The 13,581-nt window shown below is 38.8% G+C and overlaps 1 protein-coding gene across 1 annotated transcript; it reads left to right on the forward strand.

Moving 5' to 3' along the window:
* Positions 1-8,775: 8,775 nt before the first annotated feature.
* LOC145107886 (Galactose oxidase/kelch repeat superfamily protein) lies at positions 8,776-11,533 on the forward strand. Its single transcript, XM_079044842.1, has 5 exons — positions 8,776-9,262; positions 10,122-10,310; positions 10,393-10,899; positions 10,978-11,184; positions 11,253-11,533. The coding sequence occupies exons 1-5, from the start codon at positions 9,044-9,046 to the stop codon at positions 11,418-11,420; spliced, it is 1,290 nt and encodes a 429-aa protein (XP_078900968.1). The 5' UTR covers positions 8,776-9,043; the 3' UTR covers positions 11,421-11,533.
* The last annotated feature ends 2,048 nt before the right edge of the window (positions 11,534-13,581 follow it).

The raw sequence follows: 13,581 nt of genomic DNA on the forward strand, positions 1-13,581 counted from the left end.
ATTTCAATTATGGTTGTTGAGCACTGCGAATGTGCTAGCGGTATGGAAGCACATCCGGATTCGGTGTCCGATGAGGTCACGGAAGGAATTCCGGTGGTATGGAACCAGAGGAGTCCGGAAGGGATGCAAGGGTAGGAGCTTGGAATCCAGGTATGGGAGTGATCATGGGTTATGTATATAGTGGTAATTCATCCTGGGGATGTCTGGTGGTATCGTCAGTGTGTCGGGTTTTTCCAACCCGAGGATGTAGAGCAGGCTCAGCATGTGTATGTGATTGCGGAGGAGAGCTCATGGGAGTTGCTCAGGAGCTGAAGGATGTGTCATCCTGTCAACACGAAAAGAAAAGAGTTGGATTCGGAAAGAAAGCGGGATGAGTCCCAGAAGTGAATTCGATAAAAGTTATGCCAAGCGAGGAAAGGGATAACAGTTGGTACCGGGTCAGGACCCGGTGGTTCGGGGTGATATCTAGCTTGTAAGAGACAAGTGATTATGTGATTTGGAAGGATGGAAGTATCATCGGGTGATCATTGGTTGAAAGTGTTGTTATCAGAGAAAGAAGTCGGTGGCCGGCTTGAAGCGGTTGTCGTGACTCTGTGAGAAAGAGTTGGACTTTATAAGGGTTGATAGCAGTGTTGGAGGAACCTGGGGCGGTTGAGACCAGGAGCTGTATTGTGGGAGTTTTGTCTGGGGTGTTGCTGCAGGCTTCGAGGACAAAGCCTAATTTAAGTGGGGGAGAATTGTAACACCCCAAGTTCAAAAGTGCAAATGGAGGTTTGGACTCGGTGAGTTGGAGGGGTAACTCGGCGAGTCGAGTCGCGAGTGGACCGCGTGAATAAGTGACCCGACTCGGCGAGTCGGGGGTGGACTCGGCGAGTCCGTGCTGGAATATGAAACCCTATTTTCAGGGTTTGCACCCTATTTAAAGAACAATATGCCTTCATTTCAGCCTCTATCTTCCCTGAGTGTTCCAGAGAAACCCTAAATCGTGAGAGACTCCATTGTTGAGAAGAGTGAAGCTTGGGAGAAGAAATTGGTGAAGAAAAGTTGGAGGAAGTTGAGGATAGCATCAAGAGAGCTTGTGGATCTGAAGTCTACATCAGTTTAGACTCATCCTTGGGGTAAGAAGTCACCTCCTTAAGTCTTTTTCCTTATTGTCATCCATGGTGGTTGTTTTGGGGATTCTTTAGCATGGTTTGGACCCATTTCGGGTTTAGAGGTTAGATCTGAAGTTGCAACTTCAGATCTAGGTTGTATTGGAGCCATGAGGGCAGAAAGCATCAGCCTTGGGGCTTGATTGAGAGTGTCCTTGCCTTAAAACTTCATTTTGAGCTTATTGGAGCTTGTTGAGCCTTGCATGCACGTAAAGTTGGAAACTTTACGTGTGAATCTGGCCCTAGGAGTCCAGATCTATGTATTGGAAGCAATGAAATGGCCTGAAATCGTCTGAATGAAGATGTCATGTTTGGACTCGGCGAGTCACATGGGTGCACTCGACGAGTTGTATGAATATGTGCATGGACTCGACGAGTTGGGAGAACAACTCGGCGAGTCTGTTGAAGATTGCCTTGGACTCGGCGAGTCTGGTTGTGGAACCCTAGCCTTTTCTGGTTGAGCTGAGAATCGGTGAGTCGAGGGATGACTCGGTGAGTTGAGCAAGAAGGGACTCGGAACTGGTTGGACTCGGCGAGTCTTGGGGCGACTCGGCGAGTTGAGTCGTGGCTTTGGAGTTTCTGAGCATAGGGACTCGACGAGTCAACGGGTTGACTCGGCAAGTAGGGTCAACCAAGAAGGTTGACTTTGACTGAAGACTTTGACTTTGACCAAGAGTTAACCAGTTGACTTCCGGGGGTATTTTGGTAATTATTGGTATGTATTGGATTTGGTTTTTTGGTAGTGTTCAGTGGTGGAGTTCGTGTCGGAGGTCGGAGCAGCGTGATCTTATCTTTTCAGTCAGCTATAGCAGGTGAGTTATCCTCACTATATCGACAGGGTCTACGGCACCAAGGCCGGCCCTTTATCGGATGGAAATCCGGGTAGTTGTTGTTGTGTTATTGCTCTGCTATGTTTGCATCCTGGTAGTTAGGATGGTATGTGTTAGAGACCTGGTTAAGGTCGGTACCCGGGATATAGGGTAATGTTATGCTAGTGACTGGTTAGGTCGGAATCCTGGTTAGGATATTGATATGCTATGTGATCTGTTAGACTGTTTGTCTGGTTGAGGATTGTATATGATTATATGTTTACGTGCACATGGTTGTTGGAATGGGGTTGGGTTGAGGCGGGTCCTACTTTGTGCTGTAGGCCAACATACCCAGGGCGGACCGGACATTCCGAAGGCCCAGCGAGCGGTTCGGATAGACTGAAGGCCCCGAGAGGGCGGACCAGACGTGCCGAGGCTCGGAGAGTGGACCAGGCCGACTGAAGGCCCGGTGCGAGCGGACCAGTCATACTGTAGACTCAGAGAGTGGACCAGGTGGATTGAAGGCCCGGTGTGGGCGGACCAATCACACTGTAGACTCGATGTACATGGTTAGACTCGAAGGGTGGACCAGGTGGACTGAAGGCCCGGTACGGGTGGACCAGTCACACAGTAGACCCGATGTGCATGGCTGTTCTATTTGTGATATGTTATGAGTATGTTTATGTGTGGTTGGTATTTTGGGGGTAACTCACTAAGCTTGCGGGCTTACAGTTGTAGTTTTATGTTTCAGGTATTTCAGGAGATCGTGGCAAGGCGAAGGCGTGATCGTACCGCTCCTCATGTTTTGTGATTTATGAGATATGGTTCTGGGGAAAACTCTGATAATAAACTATTTTGAAAACGAGATGTATGAACTTAATGGTTTTGAAATGAATTAAAATGTTTTAATTTGGCTTAATTTTTATGGGTGTTACAGCTGCACCCGAACCAGAAAACCCAACACATGAGGTTCACGGCCGTAAACCCTGTTCACGGCCGTGAACACTCTTCTGGCTGTGAACCACCCTCCATATATAAGAGATTGCTTCATTTGTCTTCATTTCTCCAAATTCCAGCCGTGAACTACCCATTCTCTCTCAAGTATCATCAAGTGAAGGCTTATTTTTCACTACAAAACGTAAGCATCTCATCCCTATTCTTGTTCATGCTTAGAAACCCCTTTGTTCTAGCCTTGATTCACCACCTTTCATCATAATCATCAAGATCTTCAAGGGTTTACGACCGTAAACCCTTCATAAGGGCCGTAAACTCTTCATAGGATCTTGGGTCGTAAACCCTCCCAAGGCCGTGAACTCCTAGAGTTTGGCCGTGAACTCCTTGTGATCAATCACATGTGATTCTAACACTCAATTGAGGGTGTTTCCTAGTTCCTAAGGTTGTTTCCCTTACATGTTAGTTCTTTTAAACACTAATTATATACATATATGTATCAATATATGTCATTTAGGACTCATTTGTGCCTCGGGACTTCATTCGTGGAACTTCTCATCCTTACTCGAATCTTCAAGTTGAATCACCCACATAAGGTGAGTTCATACCCCTATAATCAATCTTTTAAATGTTTTTAAATGCTTTTAAGGGGGGGGGGGGAATACAAGTTGAACACAATGATATTATGTTAATATTTTACATGTGATAACCATCACATTAAAGGATTTTTATGCTTTTGTAAGTGATCAAATCTATTCAACAACTCTTTTAAAAAGATGTTAGTTTATTGTTTATAAAACTCCGTTTTTAAGGTACATGCTTAATTCAATAGATAATTGAGTCTTTTCTTCAAGTCAGTAACAGTTCAAAACAAACATACTAGTAAACTATAATATGTATAGTTTAGGGGTTCAGAACATACTATAACTAGAACAGGAAGGAACATACTATAACTCGAACAGGAAGGAACATACTATAACAAGAACAGGAAGGAACATACTATAACAAGAACAAGATAACAATAATGTGAAACCACTACTTCACGGCTTAGCAATATACTTGTTATGTCGCGTTTTGTAACCAGAGTCTCCTAGAGGGAGAGCGTGAGTTTGTGTATAGATCTATACGGGATTGACATCCCACACCTTGCTGCTAGCTACAGTGGGACTTGCAGGTGTACGGGTGACAAATGTCATACCATTTTCGACGTTTTTAGATCGTCGTGTTTCATACTAGTCAAATCAGGCATGGTTATAACCTCATCACATTTTAACCTTAATTAACAAATTGGCTTTAAGGTAGTTAGTGCTTTAGTAATTACTTTATACAACATTACTGTACACTTTCATTTTCCCGTTACATTCATATAGTGATCTTCTCACATAAAAGGTAATGCAAACTATTTTCTAGTAAATATAGTCTTAAACTTGGGAAAACATACATCATTACAAAAGACAAACAGAACAGTCGAGTCCTAGTACATTCAGTTAGAAGGGAGCCTATAATGATAACTTTATGATCCCTCGGTAGATACATCAGGGATATATATTAATCGGGTCCGACAAACAGTAGGATGTGTGCTTTCCGCTTCATTTCCTGTTCCTTCTTTGGTTGTGGGCTTAGAGCAGATTCACCCAGTCTACTCTCTATTCGATCTTAGCTATATATATATATATATATATATATATATATATATATATATATATATATATCCTGTATACACCAAGTAATTTATAAGGAGTATCATGTATGGGTCAGGTCATAGCATACAAATTCAATATACCGTTTTCTAGTACAAAAACATACTTTTTAGATAGAACATTTAGTAAGCTAAACTAGAAACTTATCAGTAAAAGGTTTAATTCATTTTATTAAACCAGTATAACTTAAAGGACCTTTAGTGGTTAATTCTATAATACCTTAGTTTATACATCAGGGTTATATATAATTAATATCCGATAGACAGTTGGATGTGTGCTTTCCGCCTTACTTCATGTTCCTTGTTTGGTTGTGGGCTTAGGGCAGATTCACCCATTTAACTGTCTGTTCGATATTATATTATATATAGCTAGTATAAACTAAGTGATTATAAAAGGAACTATTGTGGTTACCATTTTTACTAAATGAAAATATATGATTTTCTTAAAGAATGTTTTCATCAAATATAAAGAACTATTACAGTTAACTCTGTAAGTACCAAATGAATACGCCATGGTTATATACAATGAAGAACTAACAAACAATGGGATGTGTGCTTTCCGCCACATTTCCTGTTCCTTGTTTGGTTGTGGGCTTAGGGCAGATTCACACAACTGATTGTCTGTTTGATCTGGATTGTATATAACTTGTATCCATTTAGTACTCATAGAATGAATTGTAGAGTCATTTTTACTTATCATTCATCACATCAGGAAATATAGGATTTTCTGGAGGAACAGACGAACTTTTTCTAAAGAACTTACAGTTTACTTTTCATAACTAAAATACTTATGAACTCACCAGCTTAAATGCTGATCTACTATTTCAAAATAACTTGTATTCTCAGGAAACTAGTAGACAGGTACGCGCACTGGGATTCAGAAGATGGAGTATAGTAGCTTCATGTCTTGTTTTGTTATTTACTTTTGGAGTCAAACTTTTGTGAATCACATACTTTGTAAACACTTTAATATTAATGCAATGGTTGTTTGTTACTTTGATTACTATGATGCATGTGTTGTGATACTACATATAACGTCCTCCGCCCCCGAACGTTTCCGCCGTTCCGGTTTGGGGGCGTGACACAAAACCCGAAATTAGGGTTTTCACTAAAACACCTGCCACGTCGTGGCGGGTCATTTAAATCTCGCGATCCAAAATGTTCCGCCACATCGTGGTGATGCTACACCACGTCGTGGCCACCCGTTTTAAAGTAAATACAAGAAAGTTGATTCATACCTGAACCGAAAGTTATAGTAGCTGATGATTCAGTAGTGGTTCCATTTGACGATATTCAGGTTGATGAGCGTCTGAACTATGTTGAGAAACCAGTGGCGATTCTGGATAGGAAGACGAATGCCTTGTGCAACAAGGTAGTCCCATTGGTCAGTGGCAACATCGGAAAAAGTTCCGAATGGACTTAGGAACCCGAGGCAGAGATGTGAGAGCACTACCCTGATTTATTTGCAACATCATAATTCGAGGACGAAGTCTAATTCAAGTGGGGGAGAATTCTAACAACCAGACATCAAGTATATTCCTTTTTGACCCAAAAGTATAATCATGTTGCATTTTGGTCCTTACGCCAAGCATATTTGGGGCGCACGCTTGACGTAGCTCATTAAAGAGGATCGCATGTGCATGTAAGTACGTTGGGCGTACTCATGAGTACGCTGGGCATACTTGGCAGACGAGCAAACCCTAATTTTTAGGGTTTGAGCACTATTTAAGCATCCTTATCCCTCCAAACCCTTTCCTCCATCAACCCCCATCTCCCAAAAGTGTCCCTTGCAAACCCTAGTTCTTTGGTGTGTGATTTTGAGCTTGAAAAAATTGTGTTCTTGTGCTTGTGAAGGAGGAAGAAGGTGGTAGATCATCTTGGAAGCTCAAGGCAACTTAGATCCAGAAGTATCTCACCCTCAAGCATCCCTTGAAGGTATAAAGCTTGGAACTTGATGAATGTTTTCCTTGGATCTTGGTAGTTCTTAAGTTTTTATGCATTTTGGTCCCATAATCTTGGTATTCATGAGTATGGCTTACTCTAAACCATATGAACTGTCATTTCTGACGTTTTTAAGTGCTAGAAACCATAAACATGTGATCTTGGTCCCTTTCTTCCCTCCATGCAAGAGTTATGATGCTTTGGTTTGTGTATTAAGTTAGGGTTTTGGTTTTTGGACTCCTTCTAGCCATGGAAAGTTATAAAGTTGGAAAATTTATGACTTAGAATGATATTTGGGACTAGATCTAAGCTTTGGACGTGAGATCTTAATGAAATAATTCAACCCGATGGCTGTGGACCCGAGGGTAATCCAATCCGATGACTGTGGGTCGGGGGTAATCCAGCCCGATGGTTGTGGACCCGATGGTAATCCAGTCCGATGATCGTGGACCCAACATGCATGTTTGTATATGTTCTGTTGTGTGGAGTATTTTGGGAGATCTCACTAAACTTTGACTTACAGTTTAAATGTTATGTTTCAGGTAATTCAGAGGATCGGGGCAATATGAAGATGTGATTGTACACATCCTTCAGTGATATGTTTTGGAGATTTTATGATACTTTGATTTTGGGATATTTGTATTTGGATGTTTGGTTTTTATGACTTAGGTTTGATTGAAACAATGATTTTTACTTAAATTGAAAAATAAAAATTTTATCGTGATTTTTAAGATGTTACAATATCTTAACAAACGAATACAAACATAAAAGAGTAAATTACATGAATCGTCCCTCGTGCAGGTGTCAAAAGACACGTTCAGTCCCTATTTTTAAAAATTAACTCGGACCTTCCCTCGTTAATTTAAAACTTACACGCTTCATCCCTTTGGGCATAAAAAGACTATTTTGCCCTTATTTATTTATTTCTTATTTTCTTTTGTTTTATATTTATCATTTTTAGATTTACAAAAAGAAAAAAAGAAAATCGATAATCCCCACCCCTCCCCCTTCCCCTTCCCCAAATTCTTTCAACCTTCGATTCCTTTTTTTTCACCCACTCTACACAGAAATGCCACCTGCCTCCATGATACCATGATATCGGGGAAACTCCAAATCAGTGAACCAAAATCGGACCCCAAACTACCATCCCCTATCTTCGTTCTCCCCTCTGCCTTAAGAACATTGATGGCCCATCGCCACCTTCCCTGCCATGTTGTCGCCTTCCCTGCCCTGTTGTCGCCTTCCCTGATGCTAATGTGGCCTAGGTTTTTCCGATTTACCAGTCATCGTGTGTGTGTGAAATCGAGGATGTGTGTATGGAGCTTCCAGGGCTACCATTACCCTCTTCTTCCTCATTTGATGTGAAATACACCCAGAAAAAAGCACCTTTTAAGTTTCTTTCTCTGTGACTCGAAACTACTACAAACATACTTGCAACCTCCAAGAAGATCATGGTTCACGGTAGGGTTCAAGGATTACAAAACCCAGTTCTGATTTTGCTAAAATCCTGGTTCTGATTTTATTAAACTCTCAAACAGGAAAGCACTATGGTTTCAAGGTTTTTAATTTAGCATCTAGGTATTCTTTAGTCTGTAGCTTATAATTTGGTGTTATGATTTCCTTTTCTGATATGAGATTTTGCACGTAGCTTAAGTTTTGAATTTGATTTTTGGATTTTGATTTCATATTCATTTTGGTTTTTGATGGTATAATCTAATTTGGTGTGGTGGGGTTGTCGGAGGTGAAAGGCAGCACCCGGTGGTTGTCGGGGTTGAGAAGAAGACAATGAAGAGAAAAAATGAGGTGGTGGTCAGTAATCGTGGTAAAAAGGGTTTTTTGGTGGTGGTTTTGCATATCTCCGGTAGTGGTGGGGTGATGTGTTGTTCAACAAGAGAGAGAGAGAGAGAGAGAGAGAGAGAGAGAGATTTAATTTAAATGATTAAAATATTTTTTAATAATCAATAATAATCAGATTTGTCAAAAATAAATAAAAAAATAAATTTAAAAGGGCATTATAGTCATTCTATGTCTCACAAGGGATGAAGCGTGCAAATTCAAACTAATAAGGGACAAAGCGTGTAACTTTTTACGATGTAAGGGACGATCCGAATTAATTTTTAAAAATATGGATTAAACGTGCATTTTGGCACCTGCAGGAGTGAATTGTAATTTACTCTGATATCAAATATCCCACCACTTAAATGTAAATCATCGAAAATATTAAGCAGCGTGAGTTGTCATCATCACCGACGCTTCTTCCGTTGTTCGGCTAATACCAGCGTCCTGCTTTTTCTTTTTTTAATCGGCCACATTCACACTCCCACAAAACCCTTGCCGGTGTTCTGTCTGCCCAATCGATCCATCCATCTCTTCAACTCTTCAATTGCTCGATTCACCGCCATATCTATACCAATTTTCTAAAAATCTGCATTGATTCCCAACAAGATATGTGCGTTGTCAATCGCCGCAGAATCAGCAAGTGATTGATAGAGATGCCTAGGCTAGCTGCCGGAAAGCAAAGGAAATCGGCCAAGATTCTCTTCATATGCGTTGGCCTTCTGGGAGCAGCCCTTATTGCAGATCTACTCTGGGCGTCTTCTACATCTTCCTCTGCACGATCTTTCACTTACAAACCCGCTTTTGATTGGCCCCCGCCTAAAACATCTTCCGACTCCTTTCCCCTCCCTGCTTCTTCCAATCACTCTGCCAAGGTATCTTCTTCATACTTCCTTGTGTGCATTTGTGACCTACTGTGGTTATAAAAACTAGAAGATACTGCTGTGATTATTAGAATAGAAAGATGGATCTGGTATTCATATAAATGGGTAACTAATCATGCTTACAACTTACAACTAACCAATCTACTGTTAAAGAAACTTAAAACAAGTTTCCTTGATACTGTAATTGGAAGTCTCTTTCTACCTACGGTTGAACTTGTGAGACTCAAGTGCCTGAATGATTCTATTGTGATTTAGAATTGTTTGTTGCTTCAATGATAACTACTTCATTCAACAAGCAGCCTTCGGTCTCCATGTCTAATTACATTCTCAAAACCTATCACAAACCTGAGATGATTGATAGAGCATTTGATCTTTCTGTATACGTTGTTCATCCTTTTAAGATCTGCTATCTAATCAATGTTAGTTCCTTATATGTATTCCACTTCAAATCTCTTGGCTTTCCACCATCTTTAAGATGATCAAGCCATTCCAGCCGTGTTATATTAGCTTCTCTTCAATCATGGCCCCCATAAACATCTTAAGATTCTCATTTATGTTCTCTGCACATTCAAACCAGTAATTGTACATTCACTACACTTTCATGTCTTTTGAAGGTCCCATGTTCTACCACATAAATCATTAGCTGTTTGTTTATCATATCACAAGACCAACCATTCAACTTTATGGGATATAGAAATCACATAAGACTCCTGATGTTTGCACATCTGTTTCATTGAATCCATATGTTCTAGTTCATCTTAGTATAAGTCCTTAATAAGTGTAATGCATGTCTCTATTTTTGTATTCACACCTGATATAGTGTAATGAATACCCAAATTTTCTACAACAGGTTGTAGCAGATAAAGATAAAAAAGATGAATTTCATGGAAGAATTCTATCTAAAACTTTTGCTGATTTACCTGGACCAGAACTAAAATGGGAGAAGATGTCAGAGGCACCAGTCCCCCGTCTTGATGGAGCAGCAATACAGATCAATGATGAACTCTTTGTTTTTGCAGGATATGGAACTATTGATCTTGTAAGAACCTGAACTTCACAATCTTCTGCATACAACATGTAAACAAAAGCTAAAGTTTTATTCTTTTATTCATTCTTGGTAGGTGCATTCTCATGTTGATATATACAATTTCACAAGCAACACATGGGGAGGAAGATTTGATATGCCAAAAGAAATGGCACATTCTCATCTGGGAATGGTGACAGATGGAAGATATATATACATAGTGACTGGACAATATGGCCCACAGTGTAGAGGGCCCACAGCACATACATTTGTACTTGACACCAAGACTAAAAAATGGGAAGACATGCCACCTTTACCTGTCCCTAGGTATGCTCCTGCAACTCAGCTTTGGAGAGGTAGACTCCATGTGATGGGTGGTAGCAAAGAAGATAGATATACACCAGGTGTAGATCATTGGAGCATTGCTGTGAAAGATGGAAAAGTTTTGGAGAAAGAATGGAGAATTGAAATGCCTATACCTCGTGGGGGCCCACATAGGGCTTGTATTGTGGTTGATGACAGGCTGTATACCATTGGTGGTCAAGAAGGCGACTTTATGGCTAAACCAAATTCGCCTATATTCAAATGTTCTAGAAGGAATGAGGTAAGTAACTTCTTTTAATTTCTTTACTACTTGTGTCATATACTACATTGATGAATTTTGTAAAATGAATGAAAACAGGTTGTGTATAGTGATGTGTACATGTTGGATGATGAGATGAAGTGGAAAGTTTTGCCTCCTATGCCAAAACCTGATTCCCATATAGAGTTTGCTTGGGCAGTTGTTAACAATTCCATTGTTATTGCTGGTGGCACTACAGACAAACACCCTGTAACCAAGAAAATGATCCTCAATAATGAAATCTTCCAGTTTCAGTTGGATACATTGGTAAGCTGTCTTTTTTTTATTTGTAATATTTAATGTATATATGGATTTAAGAATGTTTGTTTTTGCAGAAATGGTCAGTGGTTGGGAAGCTTCCTTTTCGTGTGAAAACAACACTGGTGGGATTCTGGGATGGATGGTTGTATTTTACATCAGGACAAAGAGATAGAGGAGTGGATGATCCTACACCCAAAAAGGTCATTGGAGAGATGTGGAGAACAAAACTCAGATTCTTATGACATTTTTATTTCATTCTTTTAACTCAATCTTTCAGGTTAGTATTAAATTATGAATGTGAATGTGCATCTACAATTCTATATACATTATGTATACAAGTTATAGCCCTTCTTCTTGTGTTTGTACTTTGTAGTTTAAGTTTGTCTAATTTGTTACTTATACGAAGCTCATCTTTTTAAGATAATTGCAAGTCGAATTAACATGGAAAAAAGCATATTTTATGTTGGAAGAGATGATGTAATTAAGTTTTATGTAATTGCATTGTGAACTCGAACACTATTGATTTTGTTTTTGTTTTTGATAGAGAATGTGCTATGGGTCTTATATAAATATATGGGTAAACATGGGGGACTTAATTGTAATATCTATTATTATCTATTTTGCACCCTATCTGGAATTATCTCAAGAATAGCATAAATAGAGTAGTGAGGTATTCAGTATTTTGTAGCTTTGAGTATCGGTTTTAGCTTGGGCAGGAGGTTTCTCTTGAGAGAACTTCTCTGATTAGGGCAGGAGGACAATCATTTGGATTTCCTTTCTGATTTGTTCTTATTTCCATTTAGTAATCAAATAGCTTCCTAGATCTATATATCTCATATTTTAGTTTCATTTATCTGTTATTGGATTCACGATCCTATCAGTTTTCATGTTTAAGTTTCAACATGTGGCATGGGTTTAAAATTTAAATTTCATGCATGCATAAAATCCTTTAACTTCAATTTTGGATGTGTTGGGTATGAATTAGAGCTGACAATGGGTCGACCTGGGTTGGGTTTGGGTTCAACCCATTTATTAATTGGGTTGAAAATATCAACCCAACCCAAGCTGTTTATTTAAATGGGTTGATAATTTCAACCCAACCTTATAGATAAATGGGTTGTCATCGGGTTGACCTATTTATGTAGTTATCGATCCAACCTATTAAATAAATGAGTTAAACTTGAGTTACTTATTTAAAGTCAAAAAATTAAATATATTAACTAAAGATTATACTATATAAATTAGTTTCAAACATAACTAAAATTTCAAATTATAACAAAAGCACGATCACAATTTAAAATTTTGAATAAATTGATCAAATAACATAAGAAATATTTAATTTTGAATGGGATTTTTGAGAGTTGCTAGTATTTTCGGCGATAAGAAAAAAGATGAGAATTAAGATTACATTGTTTTAAAACACAAATAATACTACAAAATTTTAATTTATAAATTAATACTTCGATTAATACATGATAGTATTAACACATATTAAAGTTAAATGGGTTGGTGGGTTGAAAACGGATTGACAATTTTTACCCAACCCAACCTATTTAATTAAATGGGTTAGACGGGTTGACCCATTTAACTTAAATGGGTTGAAAATCTCAACCCAACCTGCTAAGTTTGGGTTGGGTTGGCGGTTTGGGTCGATTTTTGTCAGCTCTAGCTCTAGTATGAATCCTAGACCTTCTTTATGGTATTGCACAAAAACTTGTAAGTACTTTTGCTTGGTAAGATTTAATCTCTAATGTTTTATAATATCTTTATAAAATCTTTGATTTTTCTCTAATACACTATAATGACTAACTTTTTTTTATATAGTAAAACTAGAACATAAGGAAGTAGGAAACTATTGTAATAAAAGGAAACGATACAAAAAAAAATGTTGTGGTTTGCTTTTTCTTGCAACTTCAAAAGAGGATGAACGTCTTGAGATCGAGAAACTTGAAAGTGTCCATCTCAGTCTCACCATAGTTGATTCCAAGAAGAGATAGTTCATGAGCCACGTATCATCATAAGGGAAGATAAGTTGAAGTATAAGTGGAACAAAATGGGGCCCTAAGTGGAAGTTCTATAGATACATGAGCACATTCAAAGGGGCAGCCTAAATTTATGAAACGTTGAAAAGAAAGGTAAACCCTACAGTTTTTGAATTTATGAAACGTTTTCCAATACTCTACCTACATACATACACTTGGTGCTTGATATTGGTTCTATGATTCAAATCATATGAACTCGCTTTTGGTATTCCTAGAGTGAGTTTGCCACACCGTTTTGTCTGTGGTATCAACGCCCATCAAACTTGTTACATCTCTTCAAAAGCTTGCCATTTAGGGGAATAGGTTGCCACTTTTACCACAAAAAACTTATTTTATTTAAAACTAAAAATATTTCTTCATT

Source organism: Lactuca virosa, chromosome 4, assembly GCF_052849685.1.
Source record: "Lactuca virosa cultivar CGN04683 chromosome 4, Lactuca_virosa_CGN04683_v6, whole genome shotgun sequence".
NCBI classification, from domain to species: domain Eukaryota; kingdom Viridiplantae; phylum Streptophyta; class Magnoliopsida; order Asterales; family Asteraceae; genus Lactuca; species Lactuca virosa.